General features: G+C 33.5%; 1 protein-coding gene across 1 annotated transcript in view; it reads left to right on the plus strand.

Moving 5' to 3' along the window:
• Nucleotides 1–25,270, plus strand: part of LOC126884470 (mediator of RNA polymerase II transcription subunit 25) — a 170,145-nt gene that overhangs the window by 98,898 nt on the left and 45,977 nt on the right. The window contains exons 8-11 of the mRNA XM_050650405.1: nt 3,647–3,829; nt 18,921–19,072; nt 23,171–23,385; nt 24,691–24,853. Coding sequence (XP_050506362.1) covers nt 3,647–3,829; nt 18,921–19,072; nt 23,171–23,385; nt 24,691–24,853 — 713 coding nt within the window. The remainder of the gene's footprint in view (nt 1–3,646; nt 3,830–18,920; nt 19,073–23,170; nt 23,386–24,690; nt 24,854–25,270) is intronic.

The raw sequence follows: 25,270 nt of genomic DNA on the forward strand, positions 1-25,270 counted from the left end.
AATCACAAGGTGTTGTCATAGGGCCGTGCTGGCCACTCAACGATTCTTCGTCTGCCACTCAACGATTCTCCAAGATGAACATTAAGGTACTCCCGCACACAACATGCCGCGTAGTGCGGCGAAGCTCCATCCTACATGAAATGACGCATATTCGCGAGTGTTGGATCGTTGCCCATTTGCCCACGTAAATCTTCGAGCATTTGCAGATAACTTTGGATCATTACGTTACCCTCAAAACATTTTTCGAGATTGTCTGACTTATGCCGACCCCCGTATAAGAATTTTGTCTGCAACAATAAAATGACATACTAGGAACACTAGCTTTAAATTTTTGTAACGTAAAACACAATTAATCATCATCATCATTGGCTCGACAGCCCTTTTTGGGTCTTAGCCTGTTCAAGGATTCTTCTCCACTCTGATCTGTTTTGTGCTTTTTTTCTCCAGTTTTTTATTTTTAAGGTTTTTATATCATTTTCTATTTGTTCTAAATATCTCAGCTTCAGTCTTCCTCTTGTTCTTTTTCCTACTGGCATCTGTTTGAATATTTTGTTTGGTATTTCACCTTCTTCCATTCTTTCTACATGTCCCATCCAACGCAGCCGTCCTATTTTAATGAATGTTATGATATCTGGAAACACAATTAGAAGGCATAATTAAGACAAACAGAACACAAGTACACTCAGGTGCAAAAAAACGCAACGGAGAAAATTTTAGTAAAATTCAAAGTATTTCAGTTTTTTTATTTTTAGCCCTATTTTGATGATTTTTTTAGCACACTGTGTAAAAATTTTTAAATTTTGATTTGGTATAGTGAGTTTTTAATAAGATTTTGTATTTGACTTATTATACGGGGTTAATCGAAAGGTGGTTTTTTATCCTAATTTTAAAACATCCTGTAGAATAATTCCGTTAGCGTATTTTCGTAAAACCCTGTTTTTAGGTTGCAACCATGTCTTCTAAGTATTATGTTTTTTGTTTCATATGAAAATATGGATTGGTTCATTTTTAGGAGCGAAATGACTTTGCCACCCACAATTTACGACTTTTCCTATTATTACCATTATCTTTTGTATTATTTTGTAATACGACGATGGGGGCTTTCATGACTGATATCGAAGGAATGTCATATCGACATCCCAGAAGCACTGTATTTAAATAATGATTAAAAGCAACGACATGATCTTGGTTTTAATGAACAATGATAACAATAACAAAACATAAAAAAAACAACTTAAATGTAACTTCACCTAAGTACGCAAATAACAAAAAAACTACTAAAATATAACTTAATACTTTGTATTGCCTCCCCTAGCCTCTATAACTGCCTGTACACATCGGCTCATGCTGTCTATGAGGTTGGGAATATCATTTTGCTGGATGTTTTGCCATTCCTCTTCTAGAGCCAAGCGAAGTTCGTTAGTTGAGGCTGGTGCGACTTCGCGACCTCTAATATTTCTACCAAGCATGTCCCAAACGTACTCTATTGGGTTCAGATCTGGCGAACACGCTGGCCAGTTCATTTTATTAATTCCAGCTTCCTCTAAATATTGCGTGACACACATTGCATAGTGGGGTCGCGCATTATCTTGCAATAATAGAAAATCATCGTCGATATATTGAGAAAAGGGTACTACGTGATTCGCTAAAATTTCCTCAATATATCGGTGTGCAGTCAACGAACCCTCAATAAATACCAGTTCAGTGTGCGCCTCTCGGGATATTCCTGCCCATACCATCACTGAACTCCCTCCATGACTAACGCGGGGACTGAAAGCGCACTCCGCAAATCTCTCTCCAGTTCGACGCCATACTCGTTCTCTCCCATCTGATGAGTGGAGACAGTATCTCGACTCATCCGTAAAAAGAACATTACTCCATTGTCCTAAATTCCAATGTAATTGTTCCCTGGAAAATTGTAGTCTAGCCACTCTATGCCGTGGAAGTAATTTGGGCCCAGTTGCTGGTCTGCAACTTTGCAAACCAAATTAATGTAATCTTTGACGAACTGTAAATACACTTACGTTATTGCCTCGAACCTGTTGAAGCTGATTTTTTGTTTGCACCGCTGTTAAATGACGATCCCGCACAGCGTTGACTCGTATAAAACGATCATCTAAAGAGGTAGTTTTGTGCTTCCTGCCACTTCCCGCTTTACGCTTGTTTGTTGCAGTTCGTATAAAACGTTCCACTACCATTTGGATGGTAGAGCGATGAGTGTGTAGTACTCTAGCCACATATTCATAATTTCGCCCATTTTCAAACAGAGAAACCAGGCTTTCACACAATCTTCGACACTAAGAACCATGATCAATCATAGGTAAACAAAATGTAAGTGTCAATCATAGAAAAAAGTGTTGCGTGATTGGGGAGAATGCGATCTTACTGTTCAAAAAATATGTCACGTATTTCAGCGCCATTTCAGCACCTGGTTAATTGGAAGGATACTACAAATCTGGCCTCCACATAAGTGGTCTGTAGCTTCGACATGATAGGTGTGAAATTTTAAACGTTCTTGTTGTTGATTGGATAGGAAGAGTGGCGTAATCTAGCCTCCATGCTTGGTACATCATAGCCTCCATACGGTACTTCCAATATTTAATATTTTATTCAAGTGCATAATAAAGGTACAACACAAACAACTTTTGTTTCTTAATTATTTATTTATACAATAATGTGACATTTTACATAGAAATATGAGTATTTAATTTGGATTAAATATATGTTTACTTGTTGAAGTTTTCCACCGTCTGCACACAACACCTGATCGGAGCCATTAGACCTAACAAAACGCGAAATAAAATGTGTATTTTAAAACTGTTGGATAAACAGTACCTACAATCAGAAAATCTCTACCTTACAATCAGAAAAACTTACCTTTAAAAAGGTACTCGATTACTAAATAAAAATATCAAAAAACACGACTGAATATCAGCTTTTTATGGTGACACAAACACATGAAACACATAACCGACTAAACCGACCATAGCCATATGCCATATAATGACTGAACACAGATAGCCAATCAGATAGCGCAAGATTTGTCAAAAGTCATGTTCCACCAATCACGATGCCGACATCAGCGCCTCTGACAAATTGGAAGGAAAATAAATACGATTACATTTTTTTTTATTAGAGTGCGCGGGGCATGGTGTCAATATCACATAATGACAACAGTCACCAAAGCCACGTCGTCGTATTACAAAATAACTCCACAATAATCATAATTAAAAAAGTCCTAAATTGTGGGTGGAAAATTCATTTGGCTCTAAAAAATGAACCAAGGCATATTTTGACATGAAACCAAAAATACAATCCTTAGGAGACATGGTTGCAACCGAAAAATAAGGTTTTACGAAAATTCGCAAACTGAATTATTCCACAGGATGTTTAAAAGTTGGATAAAAAACCACCTTTCGATTAACCCGTATAATAAGTCAAATACAAAGTTTTATTAAAAAAACTCACTATAGCAACTTAAAATTTATAAATTTTTACACAGTGTGCTAAAAAAAATCATCAAAATAGGGCTAAAAATAAAAAACTGAAATACTTTGAATTTGACCAAAATTTTCTCCGTTGCGTTTTTTTTGCATCTGAGTGTATTTTAATTAATTTTTGAATTGAGCATTTTTTTTATTTTTAGGTCATGTTAATATTAACAGAACATCTCCCCATTGGCCAATGGCACCACCGATTCAACAGGTGAGACCGTATATCCCTCAAACAAACCAGCAAGTAAATACTACACAAGGAAGTGCGCTCATTGCGCAGCTGACGCAGCCCCCGTCTTCAATATCTGGGACTGGTGTAAATCAATTTGGTCAAAGTAAGTATATGTTTCTCATCGCTTCTGGAATAGAATCTTAGTTTAACCACTCGTATATTAGAAACTAGTAGCTGAAAAAATCTATTAGTCCAGGCGGGATCTATTGAAAAGCAGACCATAATGGACATTTTTCATAGGAGTCTATGTTACGGGTTAAAAGTCGCTAAACAACTAGAAACGATTTTTAATAATCAGATTGTCATAATTTTTGCTTTATTGCCACAAGTACTGGCCTAAATAATTATAAAAATCAAGCTTCTTTATTGTCTTGAATATTAGCTGCTATCAAGCCATTTTTAAGTCCGAAATCAGATAGGAAATCAGGCATGAAGTAGGCTTTAGGTATAAATTGCTACCTGTCTAGTAAGTGTCATCTCTTTGTCTTTACCTGTCTAGTCTCATGTTTTGTTCACTTTTGATTCATACTTCGTGAGGACAAGTGCTGTCTCATGAAACTGTGTAAGGATTTTAAATCAGAAGTCATTCTGAGAATTAACCAAGAAATATTCAACTTTCTGAAGTTTTAGACTATCTTGCTTGTCAAGGATTTATAATTCTGGGATATTTAGGTCTTCATGATCCTCTCTCTTTTGGCCACACGCTATCCTTCAGTTAAGCCTTGTTTTTTAGCACCTAATTCGGTGTCTAAAGTTTACTTTAAGCTACCTTTAGTAGTTTTCTTTTTAATAAAATGTATACCTTATGCACTTCTTGCATGCTGAAGTATCTATTTATTTCAGGCCAATTTTTCTTTCTCCTTTATTTATTTGATGTTGTGAGTTTTTTTTTAAACACCCTTGTCCAGGGCCGATATATACTGGGAGAAACTATTAAGTGCCCGTGGAAACAAATAAAGGAAACTAGAGAGTTGTGTGTTTTCCCGTACGACATTGTCCACGTTGTAAAAAAATCGACAGAATAAGGTAGGATCAGACCAATTTTTATTTAAGGTTGATCTGAACCCCCCCAAAAATAAACTACACATTCAAAAAATTTGAAAAAAATTGAGAAGGTATATGTGATCACTAGAAGTATTTTGACAAATTTTGAGCAATCTTCATGTTTTCGTTTTCGAAAAAACTCCTTTTTTCCAAGTATAAAGCGGGAAAACCAAACATACAATTTTGTTAATTTTCTTACAGCATAAAGATATAATCCTAGGAAATACTTATGATTTTTTTCAAAATTTTTGAATATACAGTTTTGCCACTGTAGGAAAAAATAATATGTTTCGGCTTATAATAAAGCTACCGGTAAGAAATTGGATAAAATTTTAATAACAACATATATAAAACTGTAACAATGGAAAATATTTCCAATAAAATGTTGAATATTTTTTCCTAAACATATGAAAAATCTCGTTAAACAAGAATTATATCTTGAATTGCCGCTATCAAATTGTGCCACCATGACATGGCTCCCTCTAGAACACCGGTAATATTTATCTCCGATAGATATCAGTAACTTAGCGTAGAATTGCCTCAAACAGAACTGTAATCTAGCAGCGTTGCCATATCAATTATTTGTACAACATTTTGGCAGATTACAACAAAATTATAACTTTTGTTTTGAAAATACGATATAATAAAATGTACAATCTACAAATAATATATTTATAAAAAAACCTAAGGGTAAAAAGGAATTTTCCCAGCTTTTAGTTTTGATCAGTGATGTGTTCTTAGAAACCTCTCATTTACTTAAGTGTTTAGATATTGGTACCTGATAATGTAAATTTACAGAATATTATTAGACATTTTAGTAGATGCACAAAAAGTTATATTAATTACGAAAAGGTATTATACGATAACGAATTAATGAAATTAATTATTATAAGGTAGGTACTTGGAAAAACCGGTAAGTGCATGTAGAGCACTAATAAAACTATTTCGAAAAAACTTTTTCATCATAGTTATCCTTGTTTATAATCAGAATTACTTTGAAAATTGGTAAGGGGCGTAGCTGATATTACAACTAAACAAAACCCGATTTTCAGTTTCCTCGAATACTAATATATTTAATTGTTTCTACGAAAACTGGTTTCTTTCAGATTTCTTCCGCGAAAAGTAGTACCATTGTAGTACGATTCGAATTATTTCCACAACATCTAGTAGACATGTTTCAAAACCTCGTGAACCTCATACGCATACCCGAAAAAATAAATACCTAGACCCTAAAAACATTCACCATTTAACTTCATAGGAAATTAGGCGATAGGCGAGGATTTGCACGTGCTATAAAGTAGGTATATCTTACATGATCTCGAGTATTTCCAATAAACAGGACATAATATTATGTTTCTGGTGATGTTTCTCTCTAATCTTTTAAACATTCCAGTTGTTACTCGTCGCATTTATTTTATCTCATACTGAGAGATGTAATTAAATTTTACGACTTCCGTCTGGCCTGCCGATAAAAATTGCTTGTGTAAAAATGTAAACCTTTTAAGAACTAAAAATAATAGAATTTTGATTTTAAATTCAACAAAATATGGTGTGCATAACCACTTTCATAAGATACCGCATAATAATGTTCAAGAGATCGCCCATAGAAACAGTGGTTCTAATTTATTAAACAGTCTTGTATAAATCCCTTTTTTAGGTTGTGATAAGGGCCTCAACTACTAAAAACAATGTTTTAAAATCAAATAAGCCCAAACTACTGAAGTATCAGAAACTGATAGAACAAGGTTTTAACTTAAATTTAGTAACTTGCTGAATTAAAAAATAATTGTGTGTTTTTGAGGCTTAATAATCGTCATTTTTCGTTTTTTTTTTCTGTTTTAAATTGTTTATAAGTTGAAAATAATTCATTTTAGAGAAAAATTACAACAAACCTTTTTTGTTCAGAATGATGAAAAACCGAAAAAAATTTGTCCGGGCAGATGAAATATGACTTACACCGTTTGACTTCTGAAGCACAAGAATACCACAAGAATGGAGATCAAGCATCCTAATACCTCTCTTCAAAAAAGGAGACAAATCAGACCCGGAGAATTACAGAGGGATTAACTTATTAAATACAACATTAAAATTAACAACAAAAGTGATTTAAGGTCATGCACTGACGCTATATTTATAATGAGGCAATTTCAAGAGAAATCGTTGGAATACATCAAACCGGCATATTTATGTTTCGTGAACCTTAAGAAAGCATTTGACAGGGTCACATTACAGGACGTTATCCACTTGTTATCTGGGAATAATTAAAACGATAGAAAACATCTACCAGAAAAACACAATAAAAGTAAAAGTGGAAGATGAACTAACTGACTCAATTGAAGCCGGCAATGGGATAAGACAGGGGATTCCTTGAGTCCTTTATTGTTCAACCTGATCATGGACGAAATAATAAAAAATTAAACTAAAAAAGGATACCAAATCGGAGAAAAACAACTTAAAATAATCTGCTATACGGACGATGCAATACTAATCTCTCAAAGTGAAGATGATTTACAACGTATGCTGCAGCAATTCAACATAATCGCCAGAAAATTTAACATGTTAATTTCCTCAAAAAAGACAAAATGCATGGTTATAACAGATCTAATAAGATGTAAATTGGAGCTTTAAGGTTAGATAATAGAACAAGTGATGGAGTTTAAATACCTAGGCATCACACTATCTAGCTACGGAAGGCTCGAAACAGAAGTGGAAGATCAATTGAATAGAGCAAACTGAGCCGCAGGTTGCCTGAATGACAAAATATGGAGAAATAAAAATATCGGAAAAGACATGAAAGGCAGAATTTACAAAACAGTCATCAGACCAATAATTACATACGCGGCAGAAACACGACCGGCACAGAGAGGACAAAAATATTGCTCGAAACAGCGGAGATAAAAACCCTTCGAAAAATCGATGGTAAGACTATGGGACAGAGCTAGAAGTACAGATATGGGTCGGAGATGTAAGGTGGATAACATTAATAACTGGGTAAGAAACAGAAGAATAGAATGGAATGACCACATACGCCGAATGACAACAAATAGGGTAGTCAGGCGAGATAGCGAGAGACGGTTCCCCAATACTAAGACGATCAGTGGGAAGACCACGAAAACGATGGAAATACAACTTATTAGAGGCACATTGAAAAAACAGACAGAGTCATGTCTATACAAAAAGAAGAAGTAGAAGACTTCTGAAGCATTATGCATATTATACAGGTAGGTATACAATTCTTTAACCACCTACCTATTCCTATACACTTGATGTCGATGATATAAAGAGTGATATACTTACTGATTTAAAATCAAAATCCTGTTCTTTTCTTCTATTCTTTTTCTATCCTACATTGATTTGTTATAATAAATTTTTAAATACACAGCACAGCAATTTTTGTCATGAAAGAGGTCGTAAAGTTTTATTACCATCTTTCAGTGTAATATGAATGTGTAAGATAATATGATATCAGTGTAAGATAATACGAATGTGATGACTAAGGAATATTTACAGAAACATGTAAGTAGTCCACGTTGTGAGGCCGCTCCCGTCTGAAAAAAATTCCGATTTGGTTTCTTTGCTGATTCCTATTCAAAAATGTCCCCTTTAAACAAATCAGAGGAGTGCCGGCGAAATTTTTGGGCAGAAACTGTTTAAACAATGTTTTTAAACAAATTCACAAGATCACCATTTTTTGTCCAGGAAAATATTTTTTTATGTTTTTTGGGCCATTCTAAACAAGAAAGATATCTTGTCATTTTTCTCAAAAGTACATATATAGTTTTCGAGTTAAGGTGAATTAAAATCTGAAAATGCGTAAATACACGTTTTCGAGGCTAAAACTCATATTTAAATTATTATATTCAAAGTTGGCAATGCCTTAAATTGAAATTTAAACGTTCATTTTTGAAATTCTGAGCAGTAATCGGGTATAACTTCAATTTAGACCGTTGTTTTTTAATTGTTAATAATGCGCGTACATCCGATTTTGTTGCCAATGCGGCAGGCTCTATTTCAACAATCTCCTGTTTTGCCCTGGAAAACATTCTTTAGGTTTTTTTGGCTCTTTCTAAACAAAAAAGATCTCTTCTGATTTTTCTGAGTTTTCGAGTTACTAAATCGAAGGATTTAAAATCTGAAAATTGTTTCAAAATTGCCTAAAGGCGCGTTTACATGTATCCAGTAACTGGCGCCAGTCGCACTGGAACGACAGTGCTGGCATCATGTAAACGCTTTTTTGTTCCAGTCCAGCGCTGTCTGCCAGCGCTGTCTCGAATAGAAGGCTGGTCTATTTTTCGTGCCAGTGGCACTCGTCCGCGTCCCCTCTAACCCCGTGCCAGTGGTTGTAGACGCGTGTAAACACAGCGTTCCAGTCGCTGGCGCTGTCATACCTGTGGTTTCAGTGGCCGTATTAGGATTTTTAATAAGAGTGCCAGTGAGATTGGCGCCAGTTACTGGATACGTGTAAACGAACCTATCCAGCGCTGTCTTAGTCAAGCACTCGCATTCCAGTGAGACTGGCGCCAGTTACTGGATACGTGTAAACGTTACTTTAAAAGTACAAAATCGGTCAAAGTCACCCCATTTTACGGTACACATATTCTAGGCTTGGAAATTCCTATGTAAATTATTATTTTTGAGGTTGCCAAGTACCTAACTTAGACGTAAGTTTAGACGTTCAATTTTAAGAATTGGATGAGTAATTGGGGCTTATTTCAATGTAAATCGTTGTTTTTTAATTATCAATTATGCCCACTCGACTCTTAGACCGCAACCTGCCACCCCTCGCACTATGGCTAGCACTACACTTGCAATTTGTAGTCGCGGCGACAAAAAAATCGCTGTCGCAGAAAATCTAGCTAGAGGGTGGCTCCGCTGCGATTTAAAAGTCGCTGAATTGCATCAGTTTTGCAAGGGATTACATCGAAACCACTTGTGTGATTACTCTTCGCGCGAGATGTGTGCAGTTGTATCTTGTTACGAAAATTGCAGAATTGCTGAATTTATCTTAACTCATCCAACTGAAGTGGTAGACTTAATATTTATATTAACAATATTATAAATATAACAGTGTTAATATATATTACGTCTATGAATCAACTGTAACTTCCGCTAATGAGAAGTTAATTGGTATTTAGTGTAACTCAATCGTATTTTCGCGCTATAATATGCGTATGTTCTCATTTTTCAGATTTTAAATCGCTTATAACTCAAAAACTGTTAACTTGTCAGAACAATGAAAAGAAACTTTTTTTATTTAGTATTACCCGAAAAACCTTAAAAAATATTTTCCGGTGCAAAATAGAAGATTGTAGAAATAGCCGCACCGGCATTAAAATTGGATGGACGCATAACAACATTTTAAAAAGAACGGTCTAAATTGAAGATAGAACCCACTACTCTTCAGAATTTTATTAAAGATATATTCAGATATAATAAATCTGAGTTGTTAAGCTTCGAAAATGCGTATTATCGCATTTTTCAGATTTTAAATTGCCCCTAACTCGAAACCTATCAACTTTTGAGAAAAATGACACAATACCTTTCTTGTTTAGAATGGCCAAAATCCTAAAAAATATTTTCCGGAGCAAAAAAAAATAATCTTTTGAATTTCTTTAAAAAAAAATTGTTTAAACAATTTCTCGCCAAAAAGTTCGCCTTGCACTCTTCATATTTCATTAAAACATTTTTGAATAGGAATCCGCAGAGAAATCGAATCATATTTTTTCAGACGGGAGCGGCCTCACATCATGGACTAAAGGTTTCTTGCTAACACTACATTGGTATTAGGCCTTGATAAAATGACTGTCTAAACAATTTGGCAACAAAGCCAAGTGAGCCAATGGGTGTAAGGATAAAAAAGTGTTCAGGTTTCTACATTATTACCGAGTCATCATGTAGAAGTCTACAATTAAGTTGAAAATGTTACCACAGTTAGATGCTACAGTAGAGCCATCTCTAGGATCAGAAACAAATTAATTGAGGGTTCATATCAACCTTAAGAAAACGTTGTTTTACCAGTCTAAGCAGCCATCACCATATACAGATACAGTAATCTGATAACTTGTTTTGGTTTTTTTTGTAAATAGTAACATATTAGGTACATAGTTTTAAATAATTATAATATTAGTATACGCTAAAAAGAATATTCTTCGAGGCAAACATAAACATTATTTTTGGGCTTTTTATCTCTTTCTTTTGTTTTTTTATATTGTTAACTACTTAAGATTAAATAGTTATAGATATAATATAATATATCGATTTTATAGATTTTTGAATAAGAATAGTTTGTTTTCTCCGATTTTAACTTCTTATTATATCTTTTTCTTTAAGGCCATGGGTACATAATTTGCAAATATTTTACGGCTATTCCTACCTTTTCTGTCTTTACATGACAAATTACGTGTAGTAAAATTCACACTGGTATGGATATGTAAATATTACTAGAATGTCATTCTACTTGACAATGTCATAACTAACTTACAGAGATGGCTTTTGAATGTTCTTGGATAACTGTTATTTTTTGTATAATTGCAAATTATTAATTAAGTTAATAAAATGTGAATTTTTCCACTAACTATGTATTCGGTGATTGTAATAATTTATATGTACCTACAACAAAAACTAATACTCGATCGAGAAAAGAGGAAAAGTGTTAAAGTGATTTTTTAATAATATATTGTTACTATGGAACGCTTACAATTTTGAACATCTTTAACAACAAAATACTTGAATCACAGAATATATCTCGATGTATTCTCTGCTTCTATCTTCCATAAATAATACACAATAAATAACTTTTTATAAAGTTCACGTCTTAAATCAATTATTTATCAAATACACTATATATCAATATTATTTAATCAACAACTCAAAATATTCCCGATTCATGTCAAATATTTAAAATTGTCACTGATTGTCAGTGTCTGACTGACAATATGCCGACAATATTCTATTCGACTGAGTGCGTTGTATGACAAAGATAGATTTGGAAAATATTACCACGGACATTGTGTTCATTTTTTTCGAATCCTGAAAAAACCAATAAATATTTTTGAAAAATCTAAACGCAGAATCAAAGACTAAATTATTACCGAGGGCCGAAAGGCGATTAGAATAAATAAAAAGTTTATTTTGAATGAGATATTTGAAATTAAAAATAACACTAAATTTTCTCTTAGTTTTTCACCCCTGTAACTTATTAAAATAAACATTATAGAAGTTCTCAGGGACTTTCGGCCCTCGCTAATAACGTAATCTTTCATTCTGCGTTTAAATTTTTTAAAAATACTTATTAGTTTTCTCAGGATTCGAAAAAAATTATTCCCCATTTGAATAGCATTGCAGCCGAAAATACGTACCCATCCTCTAAGTTAGGAAATTAAAGTACTTATTTACCTTCGCATAAAAAGAAATATAAAGTATAAAAACTGGTAACATCGCGAAGAGTAACATCTACTTTTTTGCTGAAATCCCTTCAGGATGAACCTTGTATCAATAATTATCATGATATGCGATATGCGCCAGTCTTAAACCTTGTGCTTAATTTTTTATTTAACAAAATCTGAAAAATATCTAAAAAGTTTGCTTTTTGCGCCCATCGTTTCGCCTATAACTCCTACAAAAGGAGAAATATTGCTTCTATAACAAAAATTTTAGAAGGAAAACTTTCGTTTTTTAATTTTAATTAATATTTGGCTATTTAGAAATTAGAAAATTTAACTTTTTAAAAAATAGCAATAATTGGGAAACGAAAGTGCAAAATATGTAGTTTCCCTTTAAATTTTTTCGACCCCTCAAATATAACATACAAGAACGTGTCCTAAATGTTGTTAGGATCGGTATAATAACTTTGCAAAATAAGCACTTTAAGTAGTAGATGTTGTTCTGAAGCTATTGTGGCATTTTTATGATTAACTATTTAGATAAGAAATAAGCCACAATTAAATTGAAAAAATAATTTTATTAACGTTTCGACGTCCAAATCGGGTGTCGTTGTCAAATACTATTAAATGTCTACTGTCAAATACAAAATACTACTAAATTAAACAAAAATGTTGTTGCTAAGTAAAAAAAGTATATTCAAATGGGAAATAAGCCACAATTTTACCTAAAAATGATTTTATTAACGTTTCGACGCCCAAGTCGGGTGTCGTTGTCAAAATACAAAATAATACTAAATAAACAAAAATGTTGTTGCTTAGTAAAAATTCTTCTAATAATTTATTTAATCTGACTCATTTATATCGGCAATTCAGACACGTATTATACATTTTAAAGTAGACGACTTTAAAATGATATTGCCAATATTGATGAGTTGCGTTCCTGGGACGACTTTACTAAAAGATAGTTCATTCGATTACATGAAATCAATCCCAACTCAAGAATATCCGCCACAAAAAATCATAGCATGTGATCTGTCTTTAAAAAGACAACCAAATGCAACGGTGGCACTGAAATTCTCGCGTTAGAGATTCCATAGTAAATCATGAGGGAAAACCAGGAAAAACCTCGTGATACTATCCCGACATCGTAAGTATTTGGGTTTACATTTAGTTTACTCTCAAAACTAATACCAAATCCTGACTTGATATTTTAAATTTTAAATAATACTAAAATACTAAATATGTACTAACTCGATATGTTACTGATTTACTAATTGTGGTATTTTCTTTCTATTGACTTCCTCCTTTAATATGGGTAACCACATCCTACTGCATTCTACCGAGAAATTTGCGACACAATTGGTTTCATTTAGCATAATTAGAGCCGCTTCTTTGATTTTTCTCTTTTTACTATCTACTTCTTTTAGGACTATACTTGAATCTCTCCACTGAACTCTATGTTCATTATCCCATGCGTGTTGACATATTTGAGATCTATCAAATTCTCTATTTTTTATATAAGACTGATGTTCATTTACTCTAACGTCTAATGGTCTTGACGTTTCACCTATATAAAATTGTTCGCATTCACAAGGTATTTTATAAATACAATTCTTTGTTCTTTCTTGTTCACTGTTAGGTTTAGTTTTAGATAGAATAGATCTCAATGTGTTTGTTGTTTTGAATGTTGTTGATATATTGAATTTATTTCCTATTGTTTTAAGTTTCTCGGATAGTCCTTTTAGATATGGTATTGATATTTTCCTCGTATTATTTCTTGTGAAGGTTGTAGGATCCCGTTCTAAGTTGTTCTGTTCCATTCGATCCAATCTTGACAATTCCTTATTTATAAACGATATGGGATAATCATTTTGTAATAAAACAGATGTTAACAATTGTTTTTCTTCTAAAAATGAATTTTCGTTAGAACAAGTAATTTTGGCTCTATCATATAAGGATTTAATGATTCCCTTTTTAACGTTGATGTTATGATTTGATTTGTAATTGAGATATCTGTTGGTGTGTGTTGGTTTTCTATACACTTGAGTCTCATATCCAGTATCCTTCTTTGAGACCAAAACATCGAGGAAAGGTAGGGTGTTATTGTATTCCTTTTCCATTGTAAACTTTATTGTCTCTTCTTGATCGTTTATAATATTCAGGAACGTATCCAACAATTCCGATCTATGAGGCCATATGGAAAACACATCATCTACATATCTCCACCATACTGTGGGTTTTAAATTTTGTTTAGAAATGATATTAGTTTCGACATCCTCCATAAATATATTAGCCAATAATGGAAATAAAGAAGAGCCCATTGCAAGACCAAAATTTTGTTTATAGAATTCATTATTTAGTTGAATTATTTATTTTTTTCCTGGTTTTCCCTCATGATTTACTATGGAATCCCTAACGCGAGAATTTCAGTGCCACCGTTGCATTTGGTTGTCTTTTTAAAGACAGATCACATGCTATGATTTTTTGTGGCGGATATTCTTGAGTTGGGATTGATTTCATGTAATCGAATGAACTATCTTTTAGTAAAGTCGTCCCAGGAACGCAACTCATCAATATTGGCAATATCATTTTAAAGTCGTCTACTTTAAAATGTATAATACGTGTCTGAATTGCCGATATAAATGAGTCAGATTAAATAAATTATTAGAAGAATTTTTACTAAGCAACAACATTTTTGTTTATTTAGTATTATTTTGTATTTTGACAACGACACCCGACTTGGGCGTCGAAACGTTAATAAAATCATTTTTAGGTAAAATTGTGGCTTATTTCCCATTTGAATATACTTGATTATAAAAATGCCACAAGAAAATAGCTTCAGAACAACATTAAGTAAAAAAATTCTTCTAATAATTTATTTAATCTGACTGATTTATATTGGCAATTCAGACGTATATTATATATTTTAAAGTAGAAGACTTTAAAATGATATCGCCAATATTTATGAGTTGCGTTCCTGGGACGACTTTACTAAAAGATAGTTCATTAGATTACATGAAATCAATCCCAAGTCAAGAATAACCGTCACAAAAAATCATAGCATGTGATCTGTCTTTAAAAAGACAACCAAATGCAACGATGACAGTAAAATTCTCGCGTTAGTGATTCCATAGTAAATCACGAGGGAAAACCAGGAGAAAACCTCGTGATACTATCCCGACATCGTAAATATTTGCTCTTACATTTAATTTACTTTCAACAACTAATACCAAACTCTGACTTTAATATGTTTAAATTATAAATAATATTAATAATACATAGATGTACAATAAGTAATACTAAAATATGGGCCATTCCACGAACATACGCCTGTTTTGGATTACTTCAACAACGAATATTTTACTGTGCAACATAAGAAGTACGAAAGTAAATGGCGCTAATAATTATTCCAGTAAACAACAATGTAATTTGCAATTTACTTTCGTTCTTCTTATTTTGCACAGTAAAATATTCGTTGTCGAAGTAATCCAAAACAGGCGTATGTTCGTGAAATAGGGTATATAAAATATGTACTAACTCGATATGTTATTGATTTACTAATCGTGGTATTTTCTTTCTATTGACTTCCTCTTTCAGTATGGGTAACCACATCCTACTGCATTCTTCCGAGGAATTTGCGACGCAATTGGTTTCATTTAGCATAATTAGAGCCGCTTCTTTGATTTTTCTCTTTTTACTATCTGATTCTTTCAGGACTATACTAGAATCTCTCCACTGAACTCTATGTTCATTATCCCATACGTGTTGACATTTGAGATTTATCAAATTCTCTATTTTTAATATAAGACTGATGACTGATGTTCACTTATTCTAACGTTTAATGGTCTTGATGTTTCACCTAAATAAAATTGTTCGCATTCACAAGGTATTTTATAAATATTTGTTCTTTCTTGTTCATTGTTAGGTTTAGTTTTAGATAGAATAGATCTCAATGTGTTTGTTGTTTTGAATGTTGTTGAAATGTTGAATTTATTTCCTATTGTTTAAGTTTCTCGGATAAGATATTAAGTAGTAGACTTAAAGTATTTTTCATGTAAAGAAAGGAAAAGAAGAGAATTGAAAGCTCTCAAACGTACTTCTTTATGTAAAAAAATTTTCGGCTATTTAAGTGCTATTTTCTGTCCACAATAATTTTGCAAATTTGCAATTTTTTGAGGTCCATGGATTGCAAAATTATACAAAAAATGTTAAACCGATTCTACAAATTTAACACACGTTTCAGTATTATAAGTTTTCTTAGGCGGAATATGAAGGCCTTAAGTTATGTATAAGATGTCGAAACAATTTAAAGGAGAAACTACATTTTTTAAACGATTTTCCCAAATATTGCTAATTTTTAAACAATAAACATTAACATTTTCAATTTCTATCTAATCAAAAAATATTATCTAAAAAATTGAAAATCGAAACTTTCACCGTCTATTTTTTTTTTGTTCGTGCAATATTTATGGGTTATAGGCAAAAATATGGGTGCAAAAAGCAAAAAATTTCAATTTTTTTTTCAGATTTTGTTAAATAAAATATTAAGCACGAGGTTTAAAACGTGCTTTGATTCAATAATATCGTGATTATTGATATAGTCCAGACTATATCGTCGCCCCCTTTTTATTTAAATTATTCCGATTCGATTTTTTTGCAAAAACTTATTCAAAAAGAAGTTCTCATAACAAATCCACAGGGTACCAGGCGATACCGTGGTCGAAAAATTGTTCAAACAATTTTTTAAACAAATTTACAAAAACAATCTTTTCGCTTCGGACAATTTTTTTTATGTCATTTGGGTCATTCGGAGCTAGAAAGGTTTCTTATGATTTTTCTCTAAAATTGATTGTTGTTGAGTTATACGCGATTTAAAATTTGAAAAATACGAAGATGACCGTTATCAAGGCTTAATAACTCGGTTAAAAATTATTATTATTATGAAAGTTAGAAAGTGACCAAATCAAAGTTTAAAGCCCCCTTGCAAGATCCTGAAGAAATTTTTGTCATTATTTTATTGCCAAGCTGTTATTTTTAATTATTAACAATGAGCGCTAAGCGCGTATTGAGGCGGCCGTCAATGGGAGTGCTAGTGAGATGCACCGTTGGACAGCCGGAATGGTGCATCTCTTTCGTACTCACCATTGACGGCCGCCTAATACGCGCTTAGCGCTCATTGGTAATAATTAAAAATAATCGCTTAGTAATATAAAAATGACACAAATTTCTTCAGGATCGTAGGGGGACTTTAAGCTTTGATTTGGTCACTTGCTGACTTTCATAATAATATTTTTTAAACAAGTTATTAAGCCTTGAAAATGGCCATTTTCGCGTTTTTCAAATTTTAAATCGCGTATAACTCGACAACAATCAATTTTAGAGAAAAATCACAAGTTACCTTTTTTGCTCAGAATGACCCAAATGATCTAAATCAGGGGTTCTCAATATGTGGTACACTGGTGGTACATTTCATTAGGTGCGGTGGTACACAAAACGCAAAACCACAGCCAAAATTCAGCATATTTGTAGTTAATTAGATTATCTACATCCATAGATACTTCAGTTAGGTGGTACAAAAAATAATTACAAGAATTTTGGTGGTACATGGCTCAAAAACATTGAAAACCACTGATCTAAATAATTTGTTCGAAGTGAAAAAATTATTTTTATGAATTTGTTTAAAAAAAAATGTAATTTTTCGACCACGGTACCGCCTGGCACCATGTGAATTTGTTGTAAGGACCTGTTTTTGAGTAAGTTTGTGCAAGAAAATCGAATCGGAATCATTTACCTAACGGGGGCTACGATACAGCCTAGACTAATACAAGTTACATCCTGAAGTGATTTCAGCAAAAAAAATAGACTCCCATTGAAATTGTCCAATTCAAAAATGATTCCGCCTGGACAATACGGGTTAATAAAATAAATGTGTTTTTTTTTTTAATATTTGTGCACTATTTTTCTCTACATTATAGAATGATAATCTTTATAGTTCGTTTATTTTTAGTGACTACTAATTATCCAATTAATAAGATAAATTTGCCTCCACAATTGAATGTACAGACTTCAATGCCACAGAATCAAATCGCTATACAAACCTCAATGGCTCAAGTATCGCAAGCAAATGCTATTGCAAGATGTCGAAACAATTTAAAGGAGAAACTCCATTTTTTAAACGTTTTTCCCAACTATTGCTAATTTTTAAACAATAAACATTTAATTTTCAATATCTCTCTAATCAAATATTATCTAAAATTGAAAAACAAAACTTTTACTGTGTATATTTTTTTTGCTTGAACAATAGGTTTGTTCTAGCAAACAGTCAAACTAGTCAAAAACCGTCAGCAAACAGTTGGTCAGTGAGAAAACATAATACAGTCACCAGTGCTATCCCCTCTACTCGCGCTGGTCCACTATTCGCTGATGGTTTCAAACCGTTTGAAACTGATGCTAGAACAAACCTAATATCTCTCAAGTTATAGGCAAAAATTAGGGTGCAAAAGCAAAAATTTTCTATTTTTTTTTTCAGATTTTGTTAAATAAAAAATTAAGCACAAAGTTTGCGCCTGACGAATATCATCATTATTGAGACAAGTTACTTCCTGAAGTGATTTTAGCAAAAAATAGACTCCAATTGAAATTGTCCAATTCAAAACAGATCCTGCATGGACAATACGGGTTAATGAAATAAATGTTTTTTTAAATATTTGTGCAATATTTTTCTCTACATTCTAGAATGATAAATTTTATAGTTCGTTTATTTTTTAGTGACTACTAATTCTCCAATTAATAAGATAAACATGCCTCCACAATCGAACGTACAGACTTCAATGCCACAGAATCAAATCGCCATACAGACCTCAATGGCTCAAGTATCGCAAGCAAATGCTATTGCAACATCTCAAGCACAGATTTCACAGGTACAAAAAGATTATTTCTCAAGTAAATCAAATATTGAGGAAAGTTTGATATTATATTATTTATAGTTTTTATAATGTCAGTTGAAATATTTCATTCCAACGCGATTTCTAAGGGAAGTTCAATATCACATTTACCGGTAATCAAGCTAAATTATAAATGACACGCGACAATTTTTCGAACGTATTTGAACAATCTCCTACTTCGTAAGCGAGAAATAGAATAAGCAGAGAATAAAAGGTATAGCCCATAAAATAAATATTGGACATTGGTATGTTATTCACAATCACCAATATTTTACATGCTACTTGGACATTCGATATCACCGGTGACGGTCGCTGGGTGTACATTACATGTCAAGAAAAGATAAGAAACACTGCTTAACTAGTATTATTGACTCATGCCAGTGCTGTACAGCTATTAATATTTGTTTAGTATTTTCTATTTTAATGTCTTATTATTTGTTGACACCTAAGGTACGAAATTAAATTATTTTTGTTGCTAAATATGACATGCTGACAATTTTTTTATACACTATGTACTTTATGGCCATTTTACGTACATTAAAATTGTCATTATTCTGTTTCTAATTAATCTATACTTTTTTTGACATCCATTTTATTGCAATCTATTTTATAAAAAATAATAAACAATACATATGAGTGTTACGAGTGTGACACAGTCAGTATTCACCCAGTGGTAAATACCTAAAAGAGTACAATAATGATTGAATTAGTACAGTTATTAATAAATTAATTGAATTAATTTGAATAGTACAATAGTAATAAGTGGGAATGATTAGTTAGTGTTGAGGTCAAGAGTGTCTGTTCTTTTTAGTCTTCTGTTCTGTAGGGTTGTCAGAGATTGGTGACCAATATGTTTGGGTGAACCTGTAGTCTATTGTGGTACTTGGAGCACAGAGAAACAATTTCTTCTTTGACGGTTTGGACTTGGAGATCCCTATGTATATTATCGTTGGAAATGTACCAAGGAGCTTGGCACAGTTGCCTTAGAACTTTTTTAGACCTTTATGCCATACCGTGTCGAAGGCTTGGGAGACATCCAGGAAGGCTGCTGTACAATATTTCTTGTTCTCGAGTGCATCTCTTGCGGTTCTGACTACACTATGGACCTGTTCGATTGTGCCATGTTGTTGTCGAAATCCGAATTGGTAATGAGGTATTAGGTTTTTTTCTGTAATGACAGTGTCTATTCTTTTCAAGAGAAGCCTCTCAAACACTTTGGAGGGTAAAGGCAGAAGGCTAATAGGACGATAGGATGAAGGTTGGGTTGTGTCTTTGTTGGGTTTATGAGTTAGAGTGATTTGTGCTACCTTCCATTGGGAGGGGAAGTAGCACAATCTTAGGACAGCATTGTATATGCACATTAGTAGCTTTATTGCTTCTTCAGGTAGTTCTTTGAGAATTAGTCCTGTTATCAGGTCGTATCCAGGTGCTTTTTTTGTATTTAGGTTTTTGATTACTTCTTCAATTTCGGTAATTTTAACTTTTCTGGTGGGAAGACACATCTGGTAGGGTTCATCTGTTATATCTATAATAAATATCTCTTCATTCTCTGGAACCTCTCTCTTGTGCGATTGGAAAACTGACTGAAGATGTTCAGCGAAAGTGTTAGCCCTCTCTTCGTCACTTCGAGACCAGGTGCCATCAATTTTTCTTATCGGTGCTTTAGTTTGTGATTGTGTTTTGAGTTTTTTAGACAATTTGCATAACGAGTAGTTCCTTTCTTCAGATCTAGACAGATTCTCTAGAAAATAGTGTATTTCTTGTTCTTTGTGTTCCTGTAGGACCTTTTTTAATTGACGGGTTGCTCTGTTGTATTTGGTTTTGTCATCTGGAGCACGGGTGGTCTGCCATCTTTTTCTTAATTGTCTTTTCTCGTATATCGTGGTTTTTATATAGAGCGGGTATGAGCCCGGCCTCTTAGCATATGATATATCAGGTGAAGCTTCCCATGCGGCTTGTTGAATTTTTACAGTTAGATGGTTGACTGCTTCTTCTATATCTTGCTCAGATTTTAGTGGTAGGTTTAAATTTATACTATTTTTTATTATATCTCTGAAGGTATTCCAGTTTATCCGGCTGTTGGATAAAACTAGTGGTTTTGTGATGTGGTGCACCTGTGTACTTAGGGTAATAATGAAGGGAGAGTGATCAGATCAGAGATCGAACAAAGGTTGAACTTTCAAGTAGTTTAGAGAGATACCTTTGACAATACAGAAGTCGATGAGATCAAGCACTTTTCATGTGTCGGTTGGCCAGTACGTCGGTTGACCCGTGGATGCCGTTAGTAAATTATTGTTTTGGACACTGTTTAATAATTCTCTACCTCGAGAGGTTATGAGTCTTGATCCCCAATGAAGGTGTTTAGCATTATAGTCACCAGCAGCTATGAAGCGATTTCCGAGCTTGTTAAAATATGTCCTGAAGTGTTCTTCTTTAATAATTTTATTTTTTTGGACAGTAAACTGCAGATAGTATAAGCTGGCTATTCCAATCAGTTATTGAGATAAACGTGGCTTGTAAGTTTACTTCACTATGCTTGATTATTTCATGGTGTCTAATGCTGTTTTTTATAATTATAGCAGTGCCTCCATGGGCTCTTCCTAGAGGGTGTTGAGTTATATATGTTGAGAATTTGGGTATATTGAAGTAGCTTTTGTCTGTCATATGTGCCTCAGATATTAACGTAACATCCAGATCATGCTCTGAAATAAAGGCTTTGACTTCCAGACTATGATTAGTCAGACCATTGGCGTTCCATGTACCAATTTTTAGTTTAGTGTTGAAGGCTAAACTTTGTGACCAGTGTCATTAGGATGTAGAACATTTTGTCCATTCTCTCCATCAGTTTTGAGACGACCTGTTCTAAGTTGTTTGTTGGTTGAAATGACATAGGTGGTAAACCTTGTTGTTGTTGAGGTGGGTTAAATTGTTGAGTATTGCAATTTGTTGCTCCTGCAACTTGAGCATAGCTGAGTGTTTTGTTGTGGATTTTGCTGAATTGTATCATTTGTTGGTCTCTGTGGTGCTTTTGCGCGTAATGGTGGAAATTTACTTTTTTGTAATTCTTTGTAAACTGAGCAACCTCTGTAGTTTGTAGGGTGATTTTCTTCGCAGTTTACGCATTGAACTTCATTATTTCTTATTTTTCTTGGACATTCTTTGGTTGAGTGAGCGCCTGTGCATTTGACACAACGGGGGCTTCTATGACAGTATTGACGAGTATGTCCAAAGTGCTGGCATCTTTGACAATGTGGTATCTCTCTTTTCGGGTGAGGAGGTTCTACTTTAACTACGGTATTTTAGTTATTTGGTACACCTCTTTATTATTTAAATTTGTTTCAAGTTCGATACTAAACAGAGGATTCTTTCGTGCCTCTTTGTCTTATGTTCGAGATATTTATGACTGAGTGTCCGAGCTCTGTGAATACCTTTTTTATGTCTTCCAGATCAGTAGAGGGGTGCAGGTTTCTAACCATGACTCGGAATCCTCGGTTTTGTTTTAGCTGATAAGTGTGGAACTGAGTTGTTTTTTTTTTTCGGTTAGTGCTTTAACAGTTTCTTTGTAATGTTCTGCTGTGTCTAGCTGTACTTTAACTTGATTGTTATTCAGGCATTTTAAGGTGTACTGTTTGGATGCTGTTTTGTTTAGTAAATCTTGCAGAGGTTTGATAAATGTTACATGTTGAATGAATATAGGAGGAGGCCTCCTTGATTCTCCGCCAATTGTTCCGCTATTAGCTTCTTCTTCCGGCTCTTTGTTAGCTTCTTCTTCAGGCTCTTTATTAGCCTCTTCTTCCGGCTCTTTGTCCAGAGCTGAGAATCTGTTTTCTGTTGCAGCTGGTTGTGTTAGTCAGTAGTCTGTTAGCACTGCTTGCTTTTTAATTCGATTGTCAGGACTTTCATTGTTTATCTATATCAATCTATACTTGAATATATAAATAAATAATGCTTCCATGTCCCGTAATATGATATATTCTTTTAAGATTTGTCGTCAATTAGTTTGTTTGGGTGTTCCAACTGACTTTAAAAAGACTATACTAAACTTAATATTATGATACGTTAATGTATTTTTAGAATATGTCCCAAGGAGTTCAAGGTGTCCAAAACGTCCAAGGTGTACAAGGTGTACAGGGAGTACAAGGTCAACAACAACCAATACGAGAAAGACATACCATTTGGCAAGGCTTGTTAGAGTGGATAGAAAAACCAAAAAATGCTACCGAACAGAAAACTACAAAACATGTACCTTGTCAAGTGTCTGCAAACTCAAAAGATGGAGAGCCAGAGTTGTAAGTTTTGTTCATTTTATTGCATAAAATGGCAGTACCTATATTGTATCTCCGCTGAAATATTAATGACAGTTATCATGCATGTATTAAGATTGTTGATGATTTACTATGGGATCAATAACGGGAGAATTTTACTGGCGTCATTACTTGTGGTTGTATTTTTAAAGACAAACCACATGCTAGGATTTTTTCTGACAGATATTTTTAAGTTAAACTTGATTTCATGTAATCGAATGAACTATCTCCCAATAAAGTCGTCCCAGAAACGCAACTCAAAATTATTGATAACATCTAAATTGTCAATATAAATAAGTCAGATAAAGTTAAATTATTACAAGAATTTTTTCTTACTAACAAAAAAAAACATTTGTTTACAAAAAAATAACTTATAACAACTTTTATAACTTGTATTTTGAGAACGATTTCCAAAGAGGAAATCGAAATAGAGGCCATGTCATTCGTTGCCATGCAAATACGAAGGTTCAGAAAACACCTGGTTCAACAAATGTTAGACATAGAGCCAAGAGAAGAACCCATGAATAAAACAGGACATGCATTGACCAAAGACAAAAAAATTCGTCGTATTTGCAAGCCTTGTTACAGGCATTTGATTGGTTCTATAGGAAGATCGGAATCCAGAAAGAAGGTGAAAAAAGTAATGACTTATTGCTGTGGTTGTCTTGATCAACCTTATATGTGCATGGACTACTTTAAAAATATTCATACTTATTAAATTTATATTTTCCTGTTTTTGTTTTACTTTTGAAAGGCAAAAATGGCAGAAATAATAACTATTTTTTTCTTTTAATTTTTCATTATTTTTTCTTGGAGCGCCACCATTGTTTTAATGAAGAATCACTGGACGCCACAACAACAAAATTGCATATAAAAATCCATATACTCTCACGTAATTTTGAGTGATAGAAGGGTATTCGAAAGCTATTCATATATATGACCGACATGACCTCACCCTAAAAATGTCCGTCAGTCATATCTGTCGGACATGTCCTCCAAGAGTTAAACAACTTTTTTTGTGTGGCGCCCCATGAAACTTTTTGAGAAAGGCGTGTGGCAGGCAATGTGTTAAAGTAAAGTTGTGACTTATTCCCAGTAAAAATAGTAAACTCTTGATTAATGTGCAATAGTCTCTGGTTCCCCATATCATTATTTTCTGTGCTATTCAAATTTGAAATTAGAACTTTCTATCTTTCAGACCAGAAGCAGTTATTATTCTCAATATAGAAAGTAAAACTAAAGTGTAATACAAAAAACAAAAAAATTAAAGAACAATCTATTTATTTTTAGGAAAGCTGATGGTTGGCCACAAAAGCTTATAATGCAACTAATGCCCAAACAGCTCATCGGTAATATAGGAGGAGCATATTTAAAGAACTCGAAGTCAGTATTGTTTCATCCACAGAATTGCGATGCCCTTGAATCTCTCACTAAAGTTATGAGCTCAGGATTCGTAAGTATCTTTATATAATTTGTTTTGTTTCTAAATAATATATTGTTGCGTGGAGTTTATTCAAAAACACTCTGGGATTATAAATTAAAACGTTTATTCCCAATACAACTGCAATACAATTCTTCTTTAGGTGCCGTGTCCGTATTTAGACGTTTGCCGACATCACGTTTACGAGTTTCTGAAACCTTTCTCTATTGGTTGCTATAGCGGAATAATTCTCCTACTGTGGAACCACACCATTGTCTAATATTACGCAACAATACAAGTTTCTTTCGACCAATCCATTCTCTTGCCTTTACCTTTTCTTGTACATATTATAAGGCGAAGTAGATGGTATTTAGGCCCGGCGCAAATTGAACCTAAGCGAGACACAACCTGCGTCGGCGAACTGCGTAGACAGTATTGCGCATCCTACTA

The sequence above is a fragment of the Diabrotica virgifera genome, chromosome 5, assembly GCF_917563875.1.
Source record: "Diabrotica virgifera virgifera chromosome 5, PGI_DIABVI_V3a".
Lineage (NCBI taxonomy): Eukaryota > Metazoa > Arthropoda > Insecta > Coleoptera > Chrysomelidae > Diabrotica > Diabrotica virgifera.